At 45.3% G+C, this 26,381-nt stretch overlaps 1 protein-coding gene across 4 annotated transcripts in view; it reads left to right on the top strand.

Annotated features, from left to right (window-relative positions):
• The first annotated feature begins 279 nt into the window (after positions 1–279).
• The window catches only part of PTPN2 (protein tyrosine phosphatase non-receptor type 2), an 87,365-nt gene continuing 61,263 nt past the window's right edge, over positions 280–26,381 (top strand). For 2 of the 4 annotated variants that reach the window (XR_008628590.1, XM_055127836.1), the window contains exon 1: positions 280–1,097. Coding sequence is in view for 1 of the 4 variants with exons in the window: in XM_055127836.1 (XP_054983811.1) it covers positions 1,029–1,097 (69 nt within the window). In the remaining 3 variants the exon portion in view is untranslated. Of the gene's footprint in view, positions 1,098–1,501; positions 2,327–26,381 lie in introns of those variants that run through there. The other 2 variants (XR_008628592.1, XR_008628591.1) reach the window with 2 other exon arrangements.

Here is a 26,381-nt window from a genome sequence, read left to right as displayed (position 1 = left end):
AGGAGTGTATCAGATATATTAACTAACACTGATGGGGCAATTTCTTTTTTTCTCTTTTCTTTTTTAGGTCACACCCAGCGATGCTCAGGGGTCACTCCTGGCTTTGCACTCAGGAATTATCCCTGGCCGTGCTCAGGGGACCATATGGGATGCTGGGAATCGAACCCAGGTCGGCCGCGTGCAAGGCAAACGCCCTACCCGCTGTGCTATCACTCCAGCCCCTGATGGGGCAATTTCTGATGGACTTAAGAATTCCATTTCTGGGTGTGTTGAGTCACAGTTTGGAGACATTCAGGAGGTCTGGGGGTCACTCCGGTGATAGTTATCCAACCGGCCCTGGTGCTCCCCGATACCAGTGGGTTATAGTTTCTGAAAGTGCTGAGAAATTTAGAAATTTGTTCCTAAACTAGACACATAAAATAGGCTAATTTTAGATGTGCAGGCAGGCTTTGGACCACAGTGTTCAGGCTGCTCTCAGCGGTGCTCGGGAGAAGGGAATCAAGCGGTGTCAAGAACAAAACAATGCATGCTTTGAAACCTTCCGGCCCTTAAAAATAGAATTTTAGTACTGGATTGAACAAATTAAAAAAAGAAAAAGAAAGAGAGAAAGCAAGCCCCCGTGACTTTTCGGGCAACTCTCCCCCGCGGGTCGAGCCCCAGGACCTTGAGATTCGCCACCGCCTCCTTCCCGCCACCCAGCGCGGGGGCGGGGGCTCGGCGGCCGGTCGCGGGGGGTCTTCGGGCCCCGCCCCCGCCCCACCTGAGCGCCCGGCAGCGCCCGCCTCCCCCACGGCCGCGCGCCCCGCCTCGCCGCCGCCCAGCCCCGCGCGGCGCGTGCCTCTGCGCGCTGACGTCCGACGCTCCAGGTACTTTCCCCGCGGCCGGCCAGACCGGCGTGGGGGCGGGGCGGGGCGCGGAGCGCGCATGCGTCGCGGCTCCGGCGCACTCCCGGTGGTGCGGGGCCTGAGCCTCTCGGCTGGCGCAGGCTCCGCTCGCGCTCCCGCTCGCTCCCGCCCGCTCCCGCCGCCATGTCCGCCGCCGTGGAGCGGGAGTTCGAGGAGCTGGACACCCAGAATCGCTGGCAGCAGCTGTACTTGGTGAGTCGTGTGGGCTCGCGCGCGGTGCTCGCCATCCTCCGCCGAGAACCCCGGGGCTCCCGCCCGCCTCCCCCGCCTCCCGCTCTGGGCGGAAGTGGCTGCGCGAGGGCCGCGTCAGGGCCGCGCCTGCGCCGTCGGCGCCTCGGCCCCCTGTGGGGGTGGGCGAGGGCCGAGGAAACCTCTTCGCCCCGGGCGCTCGCCGCCGCGCACGCGCGCCGGCCGGCGGGAGGCGGCGCCACAGCGGCGCCCGGTGGCGGCCCGGCCGCGCTGCTGCCCCCGCCGCCCGCCACCTGGGGGGACCCGAGAGGCGCCGGGGGAGGGAGCGGGGTGGCCGCGGGGGCCCGGAGGGGGGCGGGGAGCGGCCGTCCTGCCCGGGGGCTCGCGTGCCCTCCCCGCAGACCGCGGCGGCGGCGGGCGGCCCCGGGACACTGCCGGCCCGAGCCCCGTCGCGGCTGCCACAGGGACCCGGCGCGCCCGCGTGCGGAGTTTCCTCGGCCGAGCGCCGCTTCCGGGACGCCCGGCGACGCGCGGGTCGCGGGAGTGGGGACCGGAGTGCCGGGGGCGCCCCTCGCGCGCCGCCTGCCCGGCGGGAGGCGTTACTGGCCGGCCCGTCGGGGCGCCGCGGTGCCGGGCCTGGGCGCCGGCCGTCCCCGGGGCCGGAGCGGGGACACGGCGCGTGGGGAGGGCGCTGTGCCGGGCACGCGCCTGGCCCGGGTTCGATCCTCGGCCCCGCCTAGGGAGGGACCCCCGAGCACCCCCGGAGCTGCTCGAGCCTGAGCATGGCCGGGTGTGGCCCCCCCAGCCAAAAAAAAGTGAAAAGGAGCCTTTCCAGTCACCCGGAGGGTGTCAGCCTATCGACTGGCGTGGTTCAAATAGCCCGAGCGCCTTTCCGCGCAGACAGAACTCGGTCCGCCCAGTGCTCAGGGCTTCCTCCTGGCTCTGTTCTCCGGCGTCTCCCCTGGCGGTGTTGTGGGGGACCCCAGGGGGTGCTGGACTAGAGCCCGGGTCCGCCACACCGTGCAAGGCGAGCGCCCTGAGGCTGTTCTGTCTCTGGCCCCCGAACTTTTAAATAAATGATTATTAAATCGCCTGTCCTCGCCCGCCTGCAAATTCATCTCCAGATCTAATTGAGCGCTTGGGGAGTTAACTGCTGCCCCTGCCTGGTGCAGGAATAAAAGGGGGCTGGGGATTTCCTGTAAATCTGGATGATCCTGGACTCTCTCCTTCCAGTTAAGTCGATGACAGTAATGTTTCCTTTGCCTTGAGGCTCAGAATGTGACATTTTCTTGAAGGCATGAATCTGATTCTCATTGGTGTTTTTAGAATAGGTTAATAACTGTAGATAATGGTGGTAAGGACTTTTCCGAGGGGTTGGGGGGGGGTGTAAATCCCAGTCCCAGTCCCCCTGAGAGCCTGCCAACTGTCTTCTATTTCATTTCTTTTAGCAGAGACTCCTGTTCCAAGTGGCTAGTGATAATGTCAATATAGCGATTTGGAAGAGAAAAAGGAATAGCTTAACTGCTTGATATTTTGGCTAAGCAGTTTTCGGTTTTTTTTAATTGTGTCATTAGCACCCTTGAAAATAGCCATGAAAATGAATTCCACTCCCCAGAAAAATGCACTAGTACTGAAAATTTCATGTTTAGTGAGAGACGTTACTGGTGCCCGCTCGAACAAATCGATGAGCAATGGGATGACAGTGACAGTGAGGTGCTAATTGTATCTTGGGGTGTCTCTTTTTCACATGGTGGAAGAACAAGAGTGTTACTGGTTTAGTAGAAATCGAGTAGAAGAATATTGGTTTGGTAGAATGTGAACAGAAGAGTTTTGGCTAGTGGAAACCATGCCACCCCCGCAATGGGGCTGTAGTAAAAGTAGGTCACAAACCTGGAAAGTTCATAATGGAAAACCAGATTTTAGAATGTTTTCATTTGACTCTAAAATAGCTGCTCAGCCATTTTGCAAATGCAGACAGAGTACCAGTGGGATATGAGCCTCTGCTGTCGTGGTCTTGGAGATTGAGCAAAGAATGCTGCAAAGTTCATGTACTAATTTTTTTTTTTAATTTTGAGGGCACAATTGACAGTGCTCAAGGGTCACTCTTGTTTGTTTGGGCCACATGATGCTGTGCTCAGAGTTTACTCTTTGCACTCAGAAATCACTCTTGGCAGACTTTCGGGATCATATGGGGTGCTGGGGATTGTACCTGGGCCTGTCATGTGCAAAGCAAGTGCCCTACCTGCTAGACCTCAGGGATCAGTCTTGATTGTCCTTGAATGACCTTATGTGATGCCAGGGATCGAACTGGGGTTGGCTGATTGCAAGGCAACAGCCTTCTGTGTTCTGTCCGGCCCTCGTGCCCTGTTTAAATTTACTTTTTTTTTTTTTTTTGCCATAGACTGGTTTGCAATGGTACTGATATTTGTTCTTTAGACATATACTGTGATCACACACACCACCTAATGCCCCCCAAATATGGAATACTCCATGAGTTTATGTGTTATCCTTGCGCTGATGCCGTACTGCTCTGGTTTTAGGAAATATGTTGTGAAGTGAGCACCAAGGTTCGGCTCTTGGGGAACGTATATTCTAGAACTTGTTCTCTGAGGGGTCTTATTGCAGTTCCAGGATTGCTCACAAGACAGCTTGATAGGTGCCTCTTTGAACAAGGATCCAGCCTGGTGGGGAGGAATCAACATAATCCTAATAAATGTAAGATTAGTGTTCAGCACAGGAAACTGGGAGAACCTGCACATTTTGTGTATCCCTCGAAGGGGTGCTTTTGGAAATTTTGTTGAAGCTTTATGGAGGACGGGGCCTTTCGTAGACCCTGCAGGACAAGTTGCCCAGGTAAAGACGGAAGGGAGGGGGGAAAATTTTGTATTCCAGAGAAGGAAAAAGTTCACGCAAAGGCACAAAGCATGGAATGCCAAGGGAATTCCAGCAGTGGAGTCCAGGGTCCCGAAGAGAAGAGGTGTAGAATACGTTCTGACCTATCTGAGAACTCACCAAGGATGAACTTTTTACTTTTTAACAACCAGAGGGTGATATATGGGGCAGGCAGCACAAAGAAACAATTCACTGAAGGAAATCTGAAGAGAAATGTTTAGCTGAGCTAATACGGTCATGGGAAGGAAGGAGAGACAGAGTTCAGATGTTAAGTGGATTGGTTGATTGGTTGTTTTTGCCACACTTGTACCTGTGCTCCCGAACATTACTCCTGGGTCAGTGCTTAGGCACTGCATCTCCCAGCCACACCTCTGGGGTTTGAACTAGAGTCATTCATTGCAAGAGGTGGCCAGAGCCACGTGCTAAGCAAGCTCCTTAACTGTCTCTCCCATGTTTGGTTTTGAAATTGTTCAGTTATACAACTTGACGTGCCTGGAAGACATTAGATTGGAAATCTTTAATAATAAATTGAGTTCAGGAGAGGTCTGGCCTGTCAGTGCAGCTTTGTAAATCACAGGTGGTGTTTGAGGTGTTTTCTCTAATGACATCACTCAGAGGAAAATATGAAGAATTCGGAAGTGCAAAAGGCCAAGGATCAACTCTTTACAGTTAAGATTAAAGGGTGTAGATTGGGAAATGGAGCCTGCAAAAGGGACCGGGAGAAAATTAGCGGAGGGATGTTGATGGTCAGCAGGGACACATGCTACAAATAAGGGTAAATTAAATTATTGATTATAAGAACAACAATATGTTTTCTATTGTTTTTGGACTACAACTATCATTGAGGTGAGGGAAGTCTAATCCAATCTTTTTGTGGGCCACACCTGGTGATTCTCAGGGCTTATTCCTTGTTCTGTGCTCAGTGATAACTCCTGGCAGACTTGGAAATGTACATGTACGGGGTGCTGGGGATTGAACCTGGGTTGGCTACATGTAAGGCAAGCGCCCTACCCACTCTACCCTACCCACTCCTGTTCCCCCTCCCACCCCTATCCTTTATTCTTTAAGCAGCTTGAATGGATAGAGTGAGGAAATGGAAGTGAAGTGTGATTATGTAACTTACCTACTTAAAAAACTTGAATTTCCCATTGTTCATTAATGTAAAATTCAAAACTCTCCTATGACTCACAAGACCATAATGTCCTGCCTCTCCATGTCACTTTTTTTCTCTTACACTAAGTTCCTTGAAATGCATGTGTGTGCTTGCGGTCTTACCCCTTTGACTTTTGTATAATTAGTTACCTTTGCCAACTTTGGCTTGGTACAGCTTTTTCCTCCTTTTCTTTCTCTTTAACTGTCTTAACTCATCCGTGAATTCTCACTTCCCTTTAAGGGAGGCTTTCCCGAAACCCTTGTAGGGTCCCGTCCCTGTTACATAGTTCTGGGGCTTCCCACAACTTCCCCTCGCGTGTGTGTAGTGCATTGGAACTTGGTTGAGCAAACCACTATTCAAACTACTATTGCTTGAGTAGGGAAAAAAGTGTTTAAGTGGGCTTTCTGCTTCTAAAATCACCATGGGGGTACTTACGGTAATGTTTGAGGAAAGTTGTGGGGTGGAGGTGTGGGGGTGGTTACAAGGGGAATTAGGGAAAGAAAAAGGTTTTACTCTGCTTTTTCCTTGCGAGGAAATTTTTTTACCACTTCCTCCCCTCATGACCTCCCCTTCTTGCAGGTGGATGCTGACAGTCCTGCTGCCACACAGTGTGGACTTGGCTGTGGTGCCCCCACAACTGACTGCAGCCCACAGGAGATCGCACACACATAGCAGAGCCCCCCTTGACCATGCTTGGGGAATGTAGACAGTGATGGAGTGTGAACTTAGGGCCACACACTTGCAAGGCAAGTCATTTTGTCATCCCATGGATTTTGTCATTCCATGAAAGGCTTTACTTTTGAGCAAAAATCAAATGAAACAGAAAACTGGACCTAGTGGTATGAGAACTTTGACTTTTCTCCTTGTAACAGAAATTATTGCAGGAAAAATTTTACTATTTTGAATCTAACACTCAGGCCCGTTCCTTTTTATCTTTGGAGCGGCTGCTTCTGTAACATGACTTTTATAATAGGAGGTTGGGGAGTGGGGAAGGATGCCTCCTAAGTGGTGCTCTGGGGGTCTGGGGACAACTTGCAGCTTTAAGGGCCTAGGGTTGGTGGTTCAGTGCTGCTGGGTCCTGTGGTGCCAGGTCCACACCTGGCGATGTTCAGGGGCCTCCAGAATTACACTTGGCATTGCTTGGACTCAGATTGGGCACATGCTGCTGTACTGTCTCCTTCCTCTGATAATAGGTTTCCTGGAAACTGGAGCAGAGCAAACTCTGTTCCTGTTTGTCTTCTCCACTACTTCATCAGAGTTTCATAGAAGCAATCTGGGTCTTGCACACAGAGAATCATACTCTTAGTGATAAATATTTGTTCAGTGCAGCAGTGCTTACTTCAGAAGGGGGACTTGATATGTGTGTATATGATGGGCGGGGATGCCTAAAAGAGAGCTTAAAGTTTGAAGAACTAGAAGGGATAGAGGGAGGCAGAAGCTGATGGGATCAATCAAGTATACAGGTGGAAAAATTGGCCTTGAAAGGTTATATATTTCGCAGGTGATTGTTGACGTTTACTTTGGTCTGATTGACAACTCATGACATTTATGTATCTGAGTTGATTTAGGCTTTATGAGAATTGTTCATAGTAGTCATCCCCACCCGCTTTTGCCCTTTCATTCCCCCTTTTTCCTTAGTCACCTCTGATTGTTGCAGTCAGAATCAGGTGGAAGGCATGAGTAAAGCAGAGAAAAGAATAAGAGTTTTGTGAGCCTGCCTGGGGATGGGAATAAAATTGGAGGGCTTTGGTAAAAGCTTAGTCATAGAATAACGTTTCTGGTAAGTGTTGGTACAGGAGACGTTGATTAATCAGGGTTCAAGTACAGGTTCAAGAACAGTTCATTCCCCCTCCCCGCCCTCCCTTTATTTAAACACAGTGGTTTACAAAGTCGTTGATGATACATTTGTTACAGGCATTCCATATTTCAACACCAATCACACCACCAGCGTGACCTTCCTTCCACTGTTGTCCCCATTTTCCCAACCAACCACCAAGCGTGCCCCCTTAGCAGGCACAAAATAACTTATTTTATGTTGCTTGTTAAACTAAATGGCCGTTGGAATTGTCAAAAAATATTTCAGTGAAAGAAAATTTGTGAAAATTGTTCCATCTCACCATAGAGTCATCAAATCCTTTTCTGAGGATTGACCAAACTGTTGTTCCAGTTGAGCCCTCTGTTTTAATGTTTTTGTTTATTGAGCTTAGTTAGTTTCCATGTTACTTTCCCATCTCCTTTGATGAATTCCTTCTGGGATGTCAGTATTGTAGAATTTGGAGATGTTGCGCAGCTGCATTGTGACTGCACACTCCAGAAACTCCAGAATATTTAACTGGGTCATAAATTTACTTGGCGGCAGTTGTAGGATGTGTGTGTGGTTTCTGGGGCTTCTGGAAGTACAGGGAATTGTCCGGGGGGCATTGAAAGCTTCTCGTCCCCACTCTGAGAAGAGTCCAGAAAAGAACAAGGATCTTGCAACAAACATATTTTCCTTATTGGAAATTTGTCGTTCAGGGGCCAGAAAAATAGGGGGGCTCTTGCCTTGCCCAACACGGGTTCGATCCCCGACATCTCATATGGTTTCCCAGTACCATCAGGTGCAGAGCCAGGAGTTAGTTAGCTTTGAGCATCACTGGGTATGGACCCTCCCCCAAAAATCTTTAAAAGAAATTTGTAGTTCTGATTTGTAAGAATAAGAGCAGTTTTTGTGATTTGTAAGGCAGCTCATTTTCAGAAACTATCAAGGGAACTCTCAGAACTCAGAGAGGGCAGGGCATACCGGACAGTTGTGAAACACTTCCTCACTCCCTCTCCCTGGTGATCTTAGTGCCTAGTGCTTTTAGGATTGCGTGGACTCTGGGGCAATCATGTTCCTTGATTTTCCTTGGAAATCACCCACTTTCTCACACCTTGGGAGTCCTCACACTTGTTAAATAGACTTTGTATTTCCCTTATCTATCTGGAACATTGGGCTTCTTGTTCATTGGGCTTCTTGTTCAACTGTCGTTGGGGAACTATGAGTTCATGGAATTTCCTCTATTCTAGCTTTTTTTTTTTTTTTTTTTGCTTTATGGGTCACACCTGGCAATGCACGGGGATTAATACTGGCTCTGCACTCAGGAATCACCCCTGGCGGTGCTCAGAGGACCATATGGGATGCTGGGAATCGAACCCAGGTTGGCCGCGTGCAAGGCAAACGCCCTACCCACTGTACTATTGCTCCAGCCCCTATTCTAGCTTTTTGACTCTGCTCCCTCTCTTCAGATAAGATCTGGGGAGGCAAAACAAAGATCAACTTAAGCATGCTTTTCACATACCAAAATAAGCATGCATGTAAATAATTTTGTTTCCTCTGAAAATTTTTATACTCTGTTTCTGTCAGCTGCATGGTAGTTCCGCTTAATGCTTCCCTAAATTTCTGTTCTTGATTAGAGGTAAGATGATAGGGGCAGAGATTGTTTAACTCAGTGTTAGAACTACAGATAGTATCTTCCGTTACATCGGACAGTAGAAATTAGCCATGTGCTCTGTCAATTTAGCATAGACAACTTCAAATTTAGCTAATCTGAGGAAGAGATACAGTTCAGTTGGCTAATTTTTAAAAGTGTAAATTGTGATTCTTATGTTTGGAGTATGAGTAGAATACTAAACTTTCCTATTCTGAACTGAATGATGTTATATCTTGTGTGATTATTGTCTGAAAATGAAAGGTAATAAAGTGAATGTAGTGGCCAGGGATATAACTCAGCAGTGGGGTGTTGACCTTGCATCATCGTTTTTTTACTCATTTCACTCCCACCACTGCTAATTGGTTTTGTAGTCCAGGGCTAAGGGCTTGTCACTGATACTGCCTCATCTCTTGTGTCATACCTCTGTTCCACAGATACCAGTGTTTGTCCTTCTCCCTCTGATTTAATTGCATTTAATATGATGCTTCCAGTTCCATCCATGTTCAGTGAACATTGTGTACATACACCACAACTTCCATACCCTTTCATTTGGACATTTGGTTTCCACATCCTGGCTATTGTATTTTTTTTTTTTTTTTTTTTGCTTTTTGGGTCACACCCAGCAATGCACAGGGGTTACTCCTGGCTCATGCACTGAGGAATTACTCCTGGCAGTGCTCAGGGGACCATATGGGGTGCTGGGATTTGAACCCAGGTCGGCCGCGTGCAAGGCAAACGCCCTACCCGCTATCACTCCAGCCCCCTGGCTATTGTATTAATGAACAGCCATTGTGCTGTATATTTTTTCAAATAAATATTTTTGTATTTGGGGATAGATGATGAAAAGTAAAATCCCTGGGTTGGATGAGAGTTCTGCTCTTGATTTTTTGAGATGTCTTCCATATTATTTTTCCTGGAGGCTGACCCAGATGATATTTCCACCAGCAGTGGGATGAGGAATGAGTATTCTTTTTTCACTGCATCCCCACAGCACTGGTAGTTATTAGTCTTTCTGACAAATGCCGTTCGCACTGTTGTGAAGAGATATCTCATTGTTGATTTTGTTTTTTCGCTATTTTGGTGGGGGGAAGGGGTTTCTCTCAAGTGGGGGGAATCCCAGGGCTCTACCACCAGTTCTAAGCCCATCATGGCCAGGTGGTTGCAGGGACCTGTGAGTGTACTGCTCTTCAGTCACTGCTGGCTGGGGATTCGGGCCACCCTCGTGCTGAGGCCTCCGGAGCCACACATAGCAATACTCGGGGAACCTTCAGGACTGCCACTGGCGATGCTCTGTGGAATCAAACTTGGGGCGGTGGGACATGCCCAGCATGCTGTTAACTGCTGTACTACCTTGCTGCTCATTGTTATTTTGTTTGTGGCAGCACGACCTCTTATAGCCTAGTTCTCCCTCTCAGAGAACCTGGCAAGGTGCTGAGAACTTCCTACCCACACAGCAGAGCCTGGCAAGCTCTCCGTGGTGTATTCGATATGCCAATTACAGTAACAATGATGGGTCTCATTCCCCTGACCCTGAAAGAGCCTCCAGTGCATCACCACTGGGAAGAATGAGTAAAGAGAGGCTGCTAAAGTCTCAGGGATAGGACGAATGGAGATATTACTGGCACCCACTCGAGAAAATCAATGATCAACGTGATGACAGTGATACAGTGAATGTACATGAGGATGAACTCTTTTTCATATACCTAATAGCCAGTTGTATATCTTCTTTGGGAGAGTGTGTTCTCTTTCTATTTTTTAATGGGGTAATTGGATTTTTGTTGTGCTTTGTGAGAGCTTTATATGTGTCTTGGCTATTAGCCCTTATCTGATTGATGCATTGGGTTTTTGGGTCACACTGGCAGTGCTCAGAGGTTACTCCTGGCTCTGCACTCAGGAATTAATCCTGGCGGTGCTTGGAGGACCGTATGGGGATTGAACCAAGCTCTGCCACTTGAAAGGCAGATGCTCTTTTGGAACATGGAAAGGGAACACCTACTGCACTATGGCTTCGGCCCCTCTGTGCATATATTTTCTGCTATTCAGTGTAGCAACTTTTTTTTTCTAGTTGAATTTCATTTTTTTCTTCCCGCCCCCTTTTTGGGTGGTTTTGGAGCCAACCCCACTGTGCTCAGTGGTTACTCCTGACTCTGTGCTTAGGGATCACTCCTGGTGGTATCACTTCTGGTGTGATTCGGGGAACCAAATCTGGGCCTACTGTGTATAAGGCAAATGCCCTACTTATTGTACAGTCGCTTCAGCCCCCATTCTAGCTTGAGTTTCTTTTCCATGCAAAAACTTTTGTTTTTGTTTTTGGGCCACTCTGGCTGTCCTCAGGGCTTACCTCTGGTTCTCTACTCAGGAATTAGTCCTGGTGGTGCTCAAGGTATCACATTGGATACCATGATTGAACCTCGGCCTTGAACCCTGGTCAGCTACATGCAAGGGAAGTGCCCTACCTGTTGTACTATTTCTCTGGCCCTGCCATGCAAACATTTGCAGTCCCATTTGTTTATATTTGTTTTTCTTTTCTTCTTTTTTCTTTTTTTCTATTTTTGGGTTTTGGGCCACACCTGATGATGCTCAGGGCTTATTCCTGGCTCTGCACTGAGAATTAATTCTGGCGTCCTGGCAGTTCTCAGGGGACCATATGGGATGCTGGGATCAAACCTGAGTCAGTTGAGCACAAGACAAGTACCCTACCCGCTGTACTATCACTCAGGCCCTATCTTTTTTCTTGTCTGCTCTTAAAGATGATTTTTTTTTTTGAGTCACCTTGAGATACATAGTTACAAAGGTATTTGTAGATACAGTTGAGGTCCATTCAACTGGAGAATTTTCCCGGTGTTTTCCTCAGTGTATTTTATAGATTGTTCTAATCTTCAAGTCTTTGATACACTTTGTGTTAACTTTGTGGGACGGGTAGTGTTGACCACATCACTCAACCATCATCTCTACCCCCATCCAATGATGATAAGGGTTTACTCCTGGCTCTGTGCTCAGGGATTACTCTTGGTGGTACTTGGGGGACCATATGCAGTTCCAGGGATCAAACTAGGGTTGGTTACATGCATGGCAAGCAGGCACCTTATACTCTTTACTATCTCTCTGCCCGGCCTCCTCTTCCAGTTAACTTGTGAATGGAGTGAGATACAATTCCAGTTCCATTTTGTTTTTACAAGTGGCCACCCAGTTTTCTCAGTACAGTTTGTTGAAGACACTTAGTTTCACTTCATGTACCCAGATCCTCATGTTCATTTTCACAGTGGAAATGGTATTCATTTTTTAATCAGTCATCTGTTATAGATATGTAGCTTGTTTCTAGATTGCCAGCTATTACAAACAATAATGCAGTGAATAACCTTCTAAAGATGTAGCACTGGATATTTGATATATGAAGAAAGTTTCTGTTTCCCTATACCTTTTCCTACTCTGGGGTAGGAAAATTCCTAAAATTATTGATGTTTGTCTTATATGTGAAAGAGTTATGATTTGAGGTTCTAATATAATGAAGGAGTTTGAAAAATAACTATTTTCCTTCAGTGCCTAGGATTAAACCCAGCTCTCACACATGGACAGCGTCATGAGCCAGAGCCCCAGCTCAGAACAACTGTTTCCTTTCTCTTTCCATATGTAGGAGTGCTTCCACACTAAGGAAGCTTAAAACTTCATCTATACTGAAACCCGATCAGTTGATGGGTATTCTTTTCCTTCCTTCCTTCCTTCCTTCCTTCCTTCCTTCCTTCCTTCCTTCCTTTCTTTCTTTCTTTCTTTCTTTCTTTCTTTCTTTCTTTCTTTCTTTCTTTCTTTCTTTCTTTCTTTCTTTCTTTCTTTCTTTCTTTCTTTCTTTCTTTCTTTCTTCATACCTGGCGATACACAGGGCTTATTCCTGGCTCATGCACTCAGGAATTACTCCTGGTGGTGGTCGGGGGACCATATGGGATGCTGGGAATCGAACCTGGGTCGGCCGCATGCAAGGCAAACGCCCTACCCGCTGTGCTATTGCTCCGGCCCCCATGGGTTATTTTTTTTTTTAACCTCATTTGTGGGTCTTAGTTTTTTAAATGTAGAAAACGTCAGTATTAAGTCAGATTCATCAGCCTTGGTTTTTGTAATATGACTTAGAAAGCCTTCTCCTGGGCTGAATGATAGTCCAGTGGGGAAGGGCACTTGCCTTGCATGCAGCCAACCTGTGTTCCAGCCCCAGCATCCTTTATGGTCCCTGAGCATCACTGGGTATGACCCCTCCCTTCCAAAAAAAAAAAAAAGTCTTCTCCATCCTGTGATTACTAATAACTTTCTCCAGTGGTTCCCCCACCCCACAGCCCTGTGCCAGGAATCTCTTCCAGGAGCCTCACACATGCAGTGCAAGTACTCTTCGGCTGAGCTGTATTCTTTGCCCCTCAAGGAGACGCAATATTTTAGTTACTTTTTAAAAATCAAAATCATTGTTCAACCGAGACATCTTGATAAAAAAGAATGAGATAAACATCCAATTACATGTTTTTGTGCTAAAAGAATATTTAACAAGTTGATTTTTATAACCATTTATACGTGTACAAGTCACTGTCATTGATTTTTTATTTACAGTGTTGTGCAACCATCATCTCTACCCCCAAAACCTTTCAGGACCTGACAGAAACTCTATTAAGCAATAGCTCACAATTTCCCCAATTTCCAGTCCCTGGCAACCCTTACCCTACTTTCTGTCTCTTTTTTTTTTTGCTTTTTGCCTTTTGCTCAGGGGTTACTCCTGGCTTTGCACTCAGGAATTACTCCTTACGGTCCTCGGGGGACTATATGGGATGCTGAAAGTCAAACCCAGGTCGGCTGCATGCAAGGCAAATGACCTACCCTCTGTGCCATCGCTCTAGCCCCCCTACTTTATATCTCTGAAATCCAGGTTTTTGATCCAAGTAGAATCTTACAAAATGTGTCACTTTGGTTGTTTTTTTTTTTTAACAGTCTAATATTATCAAGATTGAATGAACCATGTGGTAACAATGACTTCTTAGTGGTTGAGCAATGACTTTTGTATGAGTATATCACATTTTGTTTTTCTGTTTTGGTTATTGTGAATAATGTTGTGAAAATTGGTTCACAAATATCTGTTGGGAGTCCCTGTTTTCACGTTGTTCTAATTTAAACTTAGGTGTGGCATTGATGAATAATGTTTAGCTTTTTCAGGAACTGTTGGACTAAAGAGATAGTATAAGGAGTAAGATGCTTGTCTGCATGTGGCCAACCCCAGTTTGAGCCCTGACACCATATATGATGCCTTGATCATGCAGCCAAATGGGTGAAACTTTAGTCCATTAGGAGATTGTAAAAAAAGAACAAAAAAAACCCAAAACTTTCAACCTCTTAAGAGACTACCGTTTTTATAAATAAATTCATTTAAAACATTTTAGAATACCTAAGTCATTTATGAAAGTATCAGAAAATGTTTCACTGTTAATAACAATGTGCACTACAGTAAAATTACATTGGAGACTTCCCAGGAGATGCTGGGGGCCATGAGGGTTACACTCAATGGCACTAGGACATTTTGTGGTGCTGAGGATTAAGGCCTGGGTGCAGACACATGCTTGGCATGCACTCTAGCCTTTGAGATATATCACCAGCTGCAATTATTTTTTTCAAAGAGTTTGTAATTTAGAGGCCATGTATCAGATCTAGTGTGCCTCACATGTATGAGGCCCTGGTTCAATCCCCTGTAACCAGTATTTGCTTGCACCCTCCACCTCCACTCCAACAAACAGGAGTTTATAATTCTGACCAGTCTTAATTCAAGTTTGACGGTTTATACGAATTGTTGCTAGAAAAAAGTTATGAAACACAGGTCTTATCTTTAGATAATCTTATGTTTTCTCTCAGTCTTACAGAGTGAATGGTTTTAAGACTAAATTTTTCCCATTTTGCCCAAATATGTCACTGTTTTATACCCCAAAAAAGAAGCTGTGTGTATGACTGGGGGGTGGAGTGGGGTGGGGGTGTGCTCAGGAAATTGAGGGAATCTCTCTGCTACTTGGTGACCAACTGGGCCAGCTGGCTCAGTGTAAAGGCCTGAGGATACCATCCTGATTGAGTTCTATGCTGCTGGGGATACCTGGTGCCCAGGAGCCTCCAGGGCTGCACCCAGCTGTCCTCAGGGGACCATGTGGTGGAAAATGAACTCTCTATTGAACAAGTGGCCTCATGTGATGGGCAGGAGCCATAGTACAGAAGATAGTACGGAAGGCAATGCTTGCCTCATGCATTGCTGGACCATATTCAATCCCTGGCATCTCAGATGGCCCCTAGAGTTCTCTAAGAGTAAAGTCCTGAACACCACCTGGAGTAGCCCCAAAATAAATGGTTTCATGTGAGGCTTGTAAAACTTTGCCATTCAAGTTCTGTCAAAATACGAGGCACGGATTGGTGTTCATTTCTGTGTCCTGGGCTAGAGCGGTAGTAGCGGGTAGGGCATTTGCCTTGCATGTGGCCGACCCGGGCTTGACTCCCAGCATCCCATATGGTCCCCTGAGCACTGCCAGGAGTAATTCCTGAGTGCAACCAGGAGTAACCGTTGTGGATCACCAGGTGTGACCAAAAAAGCGTAAATAAATAAATAAAATTGCTGTGTCTGTTATTCAGGAGTACAAGCTTATTGCTTAAGGAATAAAGAAAAGTTGGATTTGGGGAGGCGGAGGCAGGCAGGGAAGGAGGCACATTCATCCTTGCTCAGGACTTAGTTTTGTCTCTGCACTCAGGGGTCACTTCTGTGGTGTTTGGGGAATTATCTGGGGTGCAAGGGATTGAGCTCAGGTTGCTCACATGTAAGGCAAGCACCCAGTCAGCTGTACCATTGCTCTGACCCTTAATTGATTTCTTATTTTTTGATTTATATCAAAAGGGATTTTGTAACTATACGAGGGATTGCATTTGTAACTATAGATATGAAATGAGTGCCTGTTTTTTAAATATACAATATTCAGGGGCTGGAGTGATAGTACAGGACATTTATTTTGCATGTGGCTGATCTGGGTTCAATCCCTAGTATCTCATATTGTTCCCTGGGCTGGCCAGGAGTGATACCTGAGGACCATGTGGTGTGCCCACTTCATCCTCTCAAAAAGCACAATATTTAGTTGGCTTTATCATAATGTATGCAACCAAGCTTTCTCTCTCATTGGGTATTTAAGTTATTTCTAGCTTTTCAGCAGTAAACGTAACTCCAAGAAATGCAGCTTCGTATGTATAAACTACCTACATTTTGAATAATTTCTTCTAAAGAAGAAAAATAGATTACAGTATTTGCTTTAAATTATTTTTTGAAACAAAGATCCTTCCCACTACTTAGCTTAAATTAAAAGTAGTAGTTGTATTGGATTTGTAATGTGGTTCCCAATGGGGCATTAGCCTGAGATATTTGTGGTGGGTTTTGCTGCCCAAGTACATTCTTCAGTGTCTGAGCTGTTTGCTGGTCAGAGCTGGGGAGAGGGGTTCTGCCCATATTTAGCGAGGAGAGTTGGGGCTGCTGCTAGGCTGCCTGCAATGCCTAAGATTAACCCAAGCCCCCACAAGAAACAATGTCAACCCAGAACATCAGTAGCACTGATATCCAAGCACATCTTGGATATTGGTATTACTGTTGACAGGAAATATGTAGGGCCAGTGTTTAGGTGTTTTTTTTTTTTCTGTTTTTAAATTTTTATTATTTTTTTATTGAATCACCGTGAAAAAAGTTACAAAGCTTTCAGGTTCAAGACTCAGTCACTCAATGATCAGATCCCCATCCCTTTACCAGTGCGCATGTTCCACCACCATGAACCCCAGTATATCCCCCTCTCACCCCCTCAAACTGTGTGGCTAATGATCTTCACTTTATTCTCTCTATACTTTGAATACATTCAATATTTCAAAAGAAAACTATTATTATTTAGAATTTCCCCCCAACAATCAAACCTGCTGAAAAATATCATTTGATAATTTGTTTTCCATTGCTGAGAATGAAGAATACATGAGCTGTCGCGGCCGCGCGGTTTTGGATTGCTGATATTTTAGCTCAGTTCACAGTTTCACGTGCGGCTGCTCCAGATCTCGTCTGGGCGGGGAGCGTGCAGGTAACACCCCCATCCCAAGATCTCCTGCGAGCCACGTCACTGCAAGCTCGTACCTCTAGGTAGTGGGTTCTAGAAGATGGTGGTCACCACGTGGGTGCTGCTGCCGCCACCACCCCCTCCGAAAGGAAAGGTGGAGAGAGGGCTACAACCCCAGGGCGGCATGGGGTTGTAGCTCAGTTCACAGTCTAGATGCATTTCTATAAGAAGCCGCTGGGTGCCAAAAGTGGTTAGTAGCCCTCAGTCTTAATTTAAGGAGCAGAGGAGCGTTTCTTGTGCAGCTGCTCCGGATCTCGCCTGGGCGGCAGTGTTTAGTTTTTACTTATTAGGAGGAGAATGTTTTTAGCATTGGGACGTTGCTTCATTAATTTATTTTGCCAAATATGATTGACTGTTAATAGCTTAAGACCTGCCTTCCTGATCCCATTTTGAGAACCACAAGATCTAGTATTTATTGAGATATAATAATCTGCTTCTTTAGATTATGGTATATCAGAGATCTGTATTTGCTGCATAGGAAAGAAAATCAAGCAGCTGTCAATCTAACCGACAACAGCTAATTTTTCTGTAGTGAGAATTCTGGAGAAAATACAACTTTTGGACTTTAACTGATGCTATTAGGCAGAACTCACAAGTTCCAGGAGGTTCCACTGACAGTTTGTGGTCAAGGAGTCTTGGCTCAGCATAGGGGCTGGGAATGCCGGGCTGCTCGGGCCCTAGAGTGTGGGGGACACCCGAGATACGCCATCTGTACTGGGGACCTCCAGGACTGCACTCCATTTGGAACCGTGTGGTGCCAGTAATTGAACCCAGGTCAGATGCTTGCCAGGCATGTACCCTAACTGTCACTCTTCTTCTCTGTAGTCTTCCTTACAATGTGCACTTTAGTTTGTTAACAGCTCAGCTCCTATTTATTCCCAATGTTCCTCCGCAAATTAAAATCTGTATTTTGGGAAGGCCTCAATTAGAAGGACATGGGGCAACTGAACCGAGCTAAGTAAGCTGCTTCCTCGGTGTTTTCCTGCAACTCATCCTTAACTTTGTCCCCTGCCTGTTCATCGCTGGAGGAGACAGGGAAATAGTTTTATAGTCTAGTCCATCCTAAATAATAAAAACAGAAACTGCTAGTTAGAAAGATATAGCAGTAGGCAATATTGTAACTCCGGAGCTACTCCTTTTTGTTTTGGGGTGATGCCTGGCTGTGCTCATGGCTTATTCCTGGCTCCTGGCTGCATGCTCAGGGATAACTCCTGGAAGACTCAGAAGACCATATGCAGTGCCAGAGATTGAACTTGGGTTAGTCATGTATAAGGCAAGTGCTCTGCCCACTGCTGCTTTTTTTTTTTCCACTGCTACTTTTTAAAAAAAATTATTTATTTTAAATTAGTGAATCACCGTGAGGGTACAGTTACAGATTTATACATTTTTGTGCTCATGTTCCCCTCATACAAAGTTCGAGAACCCATCCCTTCACCAGTGCCCATTCTCCACCACAGGTAAACCCAGCATCCCTCCTACCCTCCCCAATCCCATCTCCCCCCACCCCACCCTGCCACTGTGGCAGGGCATTCCCTTTTGTTCTCTCTCTCTAATTAGGTGTTGTGGTTCGCAATAGAGGTGTTGAGTGGCCACTGTGTTCAGTCTCTAGCCCACATTCAGCCCACATCACCCTTCCCCCGCATGGCCTCCGACAGCATTACACTTGATGATCCCTTCTCTGAGTTGCCCTCTCCCCAGAATGTGAGGCCAGCTTCCAAGCCATGGAGTCAGCCTCCTGGTACTTATTTCTACTATTCTTCTATTCTTGGGTGTTAGTCTCCTACTCTGTTATTCTATATCCCACAGATGAGTGCAATCTTTCTATGTCTGTCTTTCTCTTTCTGACTCATTTCACTTAGCATGATACTTTCCATGTCGATCCACTTATATGCAAAATTCATGACCTCCTTTTTTCTAACAGCTGCATAGTATTCCATTGTATAGATGTACCAAAGTTTCTTCAACCAGTCATCTGTTCTAGGGCACTTGGGATTTTTCCAGATTCTGGCTATTGTAAACAGTGCTGCAATGAACATATAAGTGCAGATGTCATTTCGACTATACTTTTTTGCTTCTCTGGGATATATTCCCAGCAACCACTGCTACTTTTTAAAGTATTGTTTTTTCCTGAATTTACTGAAATTAAGAAGGATAAGGGGAACAAATAACAGCATTGAGAGAACAGATTCTATGAGTATTTTCTTTTTTTTTTCCTTTAACTGGGAAAATAAAATGTACTTAAGATAGGGATATATTTAACCCCAAGGATTTAACAGTTTTAAGTTTGAATATCTTTCTATACTTATACTTTTTTTTTTCTTTTTGGGTTACACCTGGCGATGCACAGGGGTTACTCCTGGCTCTGCACTAAGGGTACTGCTCAGGGGACCATATGGGATGCTGGGAATTGAACCCGGGTCGGCCGTGTGCAAGGCAAATGCCCTATCCGCTGTGCTGTCGCTCCAGCCCCATTTATGCTTATACTTTTAAAAAAAATGTTTTTAATTTTATCAGCTAGTTCACAATATTTGATTACGTTTAATAATTCGAACACCAATCTACCACCATTACACTTTCCCACCTCCATATTTGGGTTGTTTCCATCCCAAGCCCCAGTCCCTGCCCCAGAGCACAACTGAAATAATATATTTTGTATTATTTGTTATGAAAAGCTGCTGAAAATGCCACAGAAAAGTATCCATAGAGGAAACAGTGTGAAGATTGTTCTATTTGGGCAGGAGCCATTAAGACCTTTAGGATATCACTAACATGTTGTTAAAGGTTGAGTGATGTGAACTTTCGCATATGTGTGTGTGTGTGTGTGTGTGTGTGTGTGTGTGTATGTCACTATCACTGTCAACTCGTTGTTCATCATTTTGTTCGAGCGGGTGCCAGTAACATCCCTGTCACGTAGCCCAATGGCATCTGCTCGATACAGGAACGCTAAGAGCCTCATACCACTCGTTCAGGGTCTTGACAAAAGAAGTCTGACCATCTCGTAGGTGGGCAGCCATGCAGCCTTTTGATGTCCTGTGGAATCCAGTTGGTAACAGCTCTAGTCCAGCGGTCGTCTCCAAATTGCATTACATGCCCGACCCATCTGATTTTCGATGCCTTGGCAAATGAGACAGCATCCCTGATTCTCCATCATCGATGGAGGTCGGAACTCCGGATTCCTTCTCTCACTTGAGTGAAAGATGATACTCCAAGCATAGCTCTTTCGATTCCTCTTTGGGAAACCCGAATAGTGTTCTCTCTCGTCCTGTTTGCGTAGGGCCCAGGTCTCTGAGGCATATGTTAGTTCAGCCAGAACAGTGGAGTCGAAAGGATGTGCCTGGAACCAGAGGTTCTTCATCCTCTTAACCACTTCTTTGACGCTCTTGAAGGCGTTCCACGCCACTCTCTTCCTCCTGCGCAGCTCAGGTGCCAAGTCGCTCGTCATGTTGAGTTCTTGACCCAGGTACACATAACTGCTGCATTCGGAGATGTTTGTTTCGTTGAGAGCAAATGGAACATCAGGAACTAGTTCGTTTCTCATGAACACTGTCTCCGTGACATTCAGCTGCAGTCCGACCTTTCCACACTCACGGTCAAAGTTGACCAGCCTTCGTGCTGCTTGGCTAATGTTTGCTGTCATTAGAACGATGTCATCGGTGAAGCGGAGGTGGTGTAGTTGCCGACCGTCTATCTTCACTTCCATTCCTTCCCATTCCAGTCATCACTTGATGTTCTCGAGGGTAGCACTGAAGAGTTAGGTGAAATGGTGTCGCCTTGCCGAACCCCTCTCTATGTCAATGATCACTTTCTTGTAAAACGGTGAGATCCTGATGGTGAATCCGTAATACAGCTGTATTACGGAGCTGTAGGCATGCCGATCTGAGCAGGCTTGGAGATCTCAGCCCCGGGTCTTGCACACTTGGGTTCCTCTGCCGGTTCCTTCATGTGTGAGGCTCGTCTGAGCTTGTGGAGAGTGGCCTTGAGCATGTCTGTGGCTGGGTTCCAGAGGTCTTCGGCTGCCAGGGCTCTGCTCGGGGCGGGGAGGAGAACTCAACCCACTCCCCTCCAAGGGGAGTGAAGACAGCCAGGTGCGGGGGCAGGAGACAGTGCGCATATATTCCCACTCTGATTGGTTGCCTGCTATTGAACCCCATCGAATGTGGTATGGTTCTCTTAGAGAATGGGTAGGGAGTGTCTTATGATTCGAGGCTGCATGGTCCAGGAATAGGTTGACTCGTGTGTGAGACTTGTCCCAAGCGTGGGGGGAGCAACTTTGAGCATGTGGCGTTTGGGTTGTGGAGGTGTTTGGCTGCCAGGGCTGGGTCCCTTGGGGCGGGGAGGGGTCTCACCCACCCCCCTCTGGGGCACCCCGTGTGAAGCAGCCTAGAGCAGGGTCCGGTGGCATGGTTAGGGCAGTCTATGCTTACACTTGAGGTCCCACTCTTTTTTTTTTTTTGTCTTAACATATCAGTACTGATTTGGAGATTAACATTTGAATAAGTATCTTGAGACTAAAAATAGTAATCAGCAACAGGTGAATTTAATAGTATATATACATAACAAACATTGAAGGACTGATGTGATGGAGGGATCCTTATTCTCTTTGCCCCTTAGAGACTTTTTTGCGGGGCACATTAGATATTACTCAGAAACTACTAACTCAGTGCTTGGGGATTGCTCCCAGGGTTCCCAGCAGTGCTGGGGATCTAACTTGGCCTCCTGAAAGCAGGGCATATGCTTCATTTTGTTGAATGAACTCCCCAGTTCTTCAAAAACCTTTTCTTTGAAAATGTTTAGCAACTTTGGGAGAGATAGTACAGGGGTTACAGTGCCTTGCATGCTACCTGCCAATCCCTGTTTGATCCCTGGCATCACATTTCCCAAAGAAGCCATGAATATAGAGCTGGAATAGTTCCCGAACCTCGTTAGGTTTGGTGCAAAAACCAAATGCAAAACAGCCAAAGGTTTTTAATTGTATAAATTCTTTTTATATGGATATTAATTTTGTGATACATGAATCAGAACAATTTTTTTCCATTCCATGAGTTGGAACTATTTTTTTAATGTCATTATTTGTTTGGGGGCCACATCTGGCCAGTGCTCAGGACTTACTCCTGGTTCTGTGTTCAGCAGTTACTTCTGATAGGGCTTGGGGGATCATTTGGGGTGTTGGGGATCAAACCTGGGCCAGTCATATACCAGGCAAGCACCTCACCCTGCACCTTACTTTCACTCCAGCCCAAGCTTTCTTTTTGAGAGGGCAGATGTTCAACCATACCTGGCAATGCTCAGGGCTTACTCCTGGCTCTGTGTCAGGGATCACTCCTGGCAGTTTTTTTGGTTGTTTTTTTTTTTCTTTTTGGGTCACACCCGGCGATGCTCAGAGGTTACTCCTGGCTCTGCACTCAGGACTTACCCCTGGCGGTGCTCAGGGGACCATATGGGATGCTGGGAATCGAACCCAGGTCGGCTGCATGCAAGGCAAATGCTCTACCTGCTGTGCTATAGCATCCTGGCAGTTTTTAATGTGATTTTAAAACTATTTTAACACTAGTGCTGTTTTTATACTAGTATTTATTAGTATTTTTACTAGCTAATTTTAAAGTAACATAGAAATTAAAGAATATAAGAATAGATGGCTTATAATTAAAGTGGCACAAAGCTCTCTAGTAAAAGCAGTTTAAAGGGGAGTTGCTGGGGTGGGAGTGATAGCACAGTGGGTAAGGCATTTGCCTTCCACATGGCTGACCGGGGTTCGATCTCTGGCATCCCATATTATCCATCCGTGCACCACCAGGAGTAATTTCTGAGCGCAGAGCCAGAAGTAACCCTTGAGCATCGCTGGGTGTGACTCAAAAAGCAAAATAAATAAAATAAAGGAGATCTGCTTTTGGAAAGAGAGCCACAGAATAGGATCACATTTTCACTATCAGAAGTTTTATTTTCATCTTGGATTGGGGGTGGGGGTTTGAGTCACACCTGGTGGATTTTGAGCTGTTCGTGCTCTAGTCTCTTCCAGTGGTGCTGAGGTGTGACCTGTTTCTGAGGTCAGCCTCATATTACAAGGCCTCGACCCCTATGCTATTTCTATAACCCCTCATCTCATAAATATTTTAACTAAATGTGGCAAATATGTTTAATGGGGTGGTGGGGACGTGAATGTCATCTATATTTTTCTTAAGTTTTGTTTTGTTCTATGGTGCCAGGTAGAGGACTTGGGGGCCTCACACATGATAAATGTTTCGGCCTCTGCCACATTACCTGGGCTTCTTTATTTTTCTGTTTTAAACGCTTCATTACTAAAACACAGTTTCTTAAATTTGCCCTTTCCTGAATTTTTTGCCCCCCTGTCTTCCTCCTCTGAAATTACTAATTTCTTATCTCCTGATCTAGTCATTCAATGTATGCTGAGGCATATCTATGTTTGAGTGAAGTTTATTTTATTCCCAGCCCCAAACACAAACATATTCTTCTGTAACTTTCTAAAACACCTTTTATTTCTCAAAACTATTATATTTGAAACAGTTCCATATCAGTGCATGTGTCATTTGCTATATTTTTCATAGTTCTTAAAGATTTTTAGATTTTCTCTATACTCCTGAATATCCTTTTACATAATTTTTGCACACACATGTGTAACTACCTGTTAATTTCTGGAGATAAAATTGATCAAGTTTATGATCTTAGTGATTTTCAAAATAAATTTTCACTGGATGCACAGGGGTTACTCTGGCTCTGCACTCAGGAATTATTCCTGGTGGAGCTCAGGGGGACTGTATAGGATGCTGGGAATCAAACCTGGGTTGGCTGTGTGCAAGGCAAACGCCCTACCCACTATGCTGTCACTCCAGCCCCAGAACTTTCTTTTCTTGCTCTTCTCTTTTTAAAATGATGGCGAACTTCCTTTTTCTTAATCATACATGTCTTGGGGTGTGGTGTTGGCCCACAGCCTACCATGCTCAGGGCTGCTCCGGGCTCTCTGCTCAGAGGTCACTCCTGATGGTGCTTTGGAGACCGTATGTGGTGCCCGATCCAACCAGGGTCGCCATGCGCAAGGCAAGCGCCCTCCCTGCTGTGCTATCCCTCCAGCCCTCCCCCCCCCATTCTTGCTCCTGATAGTAAGGGATAACTGTCATTAGAAAATAGATGTGTTAGTATAATTTTGTTACTAATTTTCTGTTACTTTGTTGACTAATCTACAGTGTAAAATAACTTAAAACTTAGTAGTGTTTCAACTCTTTACATAGTGTTTGGGGCTAGGCAAATCTGAACCTAAACCTGAGTGTGGTTTAATTTTACATGCAAAAGTTATTTGCTATTTTATGGGCTGGAGAAAGTACAGTGGATAAGGCATTAAACTTGCATGTGGCTACCCTGAGTTTGGTCCCCAGCACCCAATGTGGTCCCCTGAGCCTGCCAGGAGTAAGTCCTAAGCACTGCCGGCTGTGAACCCAGTACCAGCCCTCCTCCCCATAGTTTGCCATTTTAAAACCTTATGCAAGAAGATGAAGTTTTCCTTTTTTAGTCCTAGTAATTTGTTAAACTTTCATGGAAAAACATTTGCTATTTAAAGGTACTGTTTTAGTTCAGTTTTTGTATAAGGCAGTTGTAGCTTTGATAAGAGAACTGAATAAGTCATGAGAAAATTAGGACAATTTAAAGATGCATAAATGGTAATATAGCCACTGATAATGGTACAGTGCAGTATTACTCAGAGCTAGAAAGACCATGAAAAAGACATAGAGGAGCCTTAAATGTGATTAGTATAAATCTATTATTGTAATTCATCATGTGGCATTACCAGATTTATAGTTAAATACTGTTAGTAATAAAACTTTAGAAGTAGCTTGTTTAAAATCAGGGCAAAACTTTTTGGTTTTTGTTTTGTTTTAGAGTCACTCCAGCAGTGCTCAAGGGCTACTCCAGCTCTGCTGCTGGTGGGGGTGGTAAAGTGCTCTCCTAGCAGTGCTGAGATAACCTGATGCATGGGGGGAGACCTGGGTCTCCTGTATACGAAGTGTGTGCTCAACTGATGGGCTGTCGCTCCAGCCTGTGTCTGATTTCTGTGCGGCTTTGCATGGGGTGTCCTAGACAATACAATTAGGTAGGGAAAAAGAATTAAGTATAAATAAATATAAAGTACAAGATAGAGGCAGGTTTATTACTAGTTGCTACTACTTAGAAATTCATAACTAGCTATCAAGTGCTAGAGAGCACACATGAAAGTAGTATTAAACATTTAAACATGAAAGTAGTATTGAAAAGTCAGTAGCAACAGTTGTGAGGTGCATTTCCAAAATGACCATACCAATATGTTACATTCCCAACTATACACTAGTTCTATCTATTTATTTATTTATTTATTTATTTATTTATTTATTGCTTTTTTAGGTCACACCTGGCGATGCACAGGGGTTACTCCTGGCTCTGCACTCAGGAATCACCCCTGGCGGTGCTTTAGGGACCATATGGGATGCTGGGAATCGAACCTGGGTTGGCCACGTGCAAGGCAAATGCCCTACCCACTGTGCTATTGCTCCAGCCCCAACTTTATTTCTATTTTTATCTGAGTTTTTTGAACACACTTGGTGGTGCTCAGAGCTTATTTCTGGCTCTGTGCTCAGGGGTCCCTTCTGGTGGTGCTCTGGGGGCCATAAGATGGGGTACTAGGGATTGAACCCAAGTTGGCCACATTCAAGGCAAGCACTCTACCCACTGTACTATCTAGCCCTATCTGAATTTTTAAAATTAAAATTTTTAAATTTTTAAAATTAAAAAATTACTTTGGCCATTTTTTGTTCCTTATTTTTATTCTTTATATTCCACTGGGGAGGAAAAATTTGGTAAGACTCTGTACTCTAGGTCGTTGAATGTGTTGCACAGATAGAACCTCAAAGGATTTCTTGCATCATGGAGTAAGAGTAAAGATCCCGCATCAGATCCTGTGGTGGTTGCTAAACACTTAGAAAGCTGAAAGTAAACCTTGAGAATATTTCTGATCTCAAAATAGTACATGGCATGAAGATGAAGAAATAAAATGAATTTTTTTAATTTAAATTCATTTTTAATTGAATCTCAAAAATTAAAATTTTAAGAGAAATTCTTAAAATATATGTAGATATTATCAAGAGTTTTGTATTTGAGCTTAAACTTTGATACTTTCATTGTATTGATTTTGTTTGTACAGTACTGAATGCTTGCTGATGTTAAATGTAATGTAACATTCAATACATCAAGAGCCGAGAGTGACTTCAGGTCAGAGAGATTGCTCAGTGGCTGGAATACATGCTTGCGTGCTGGAGGCCTGCTTTGGTTTCCTGCCTGCCTGAGCATTGGCGGGAGGGAACCCTTGGACACAGCTGGGAAGGAGCCTCTGAGTCCCACCAGTCACGGCCCAGCTTGGAGGATGAGGCAGACAAGGTAGAGACTAGTGTCTGTAGGACAATGGTTCAGTCCTGAAGTCTGCGCCATTTTCAAGCATTGTAACCTGTGGCAGATTAACCTTTCAGAGAGTTAACCTTTCAAAGTCTCTGAGCCTCGCCTATTAAAATAATGTAATTATCCCCGTTAGTGTTAGAGGATTGAATGAGATACTGTGAAAAATACACTTTGCACAGTCTTTAGCATATGATAACTCGCCAATACGTGTTAATTATTT

The sequence above is a fragment of the Sorex araneus genome, chromosome 2, assembly GCF_027595985.1.
Source record: "Sorex araneus isolate mSorAra2 chromosome 2, mSorAra2.pri, whole genome shotgun sequence".
Taxonomy (NCBI): Eukaryota; Metazoa; Chordata; class Mammalia; order Eulipotyphla; family Soricidae; genus Sorex; species Sorex araneus.
Note: the sequence above shows the minus strand (reverse complement) of the source record. Positions and strands in the feature narration are given on the sequence as shown.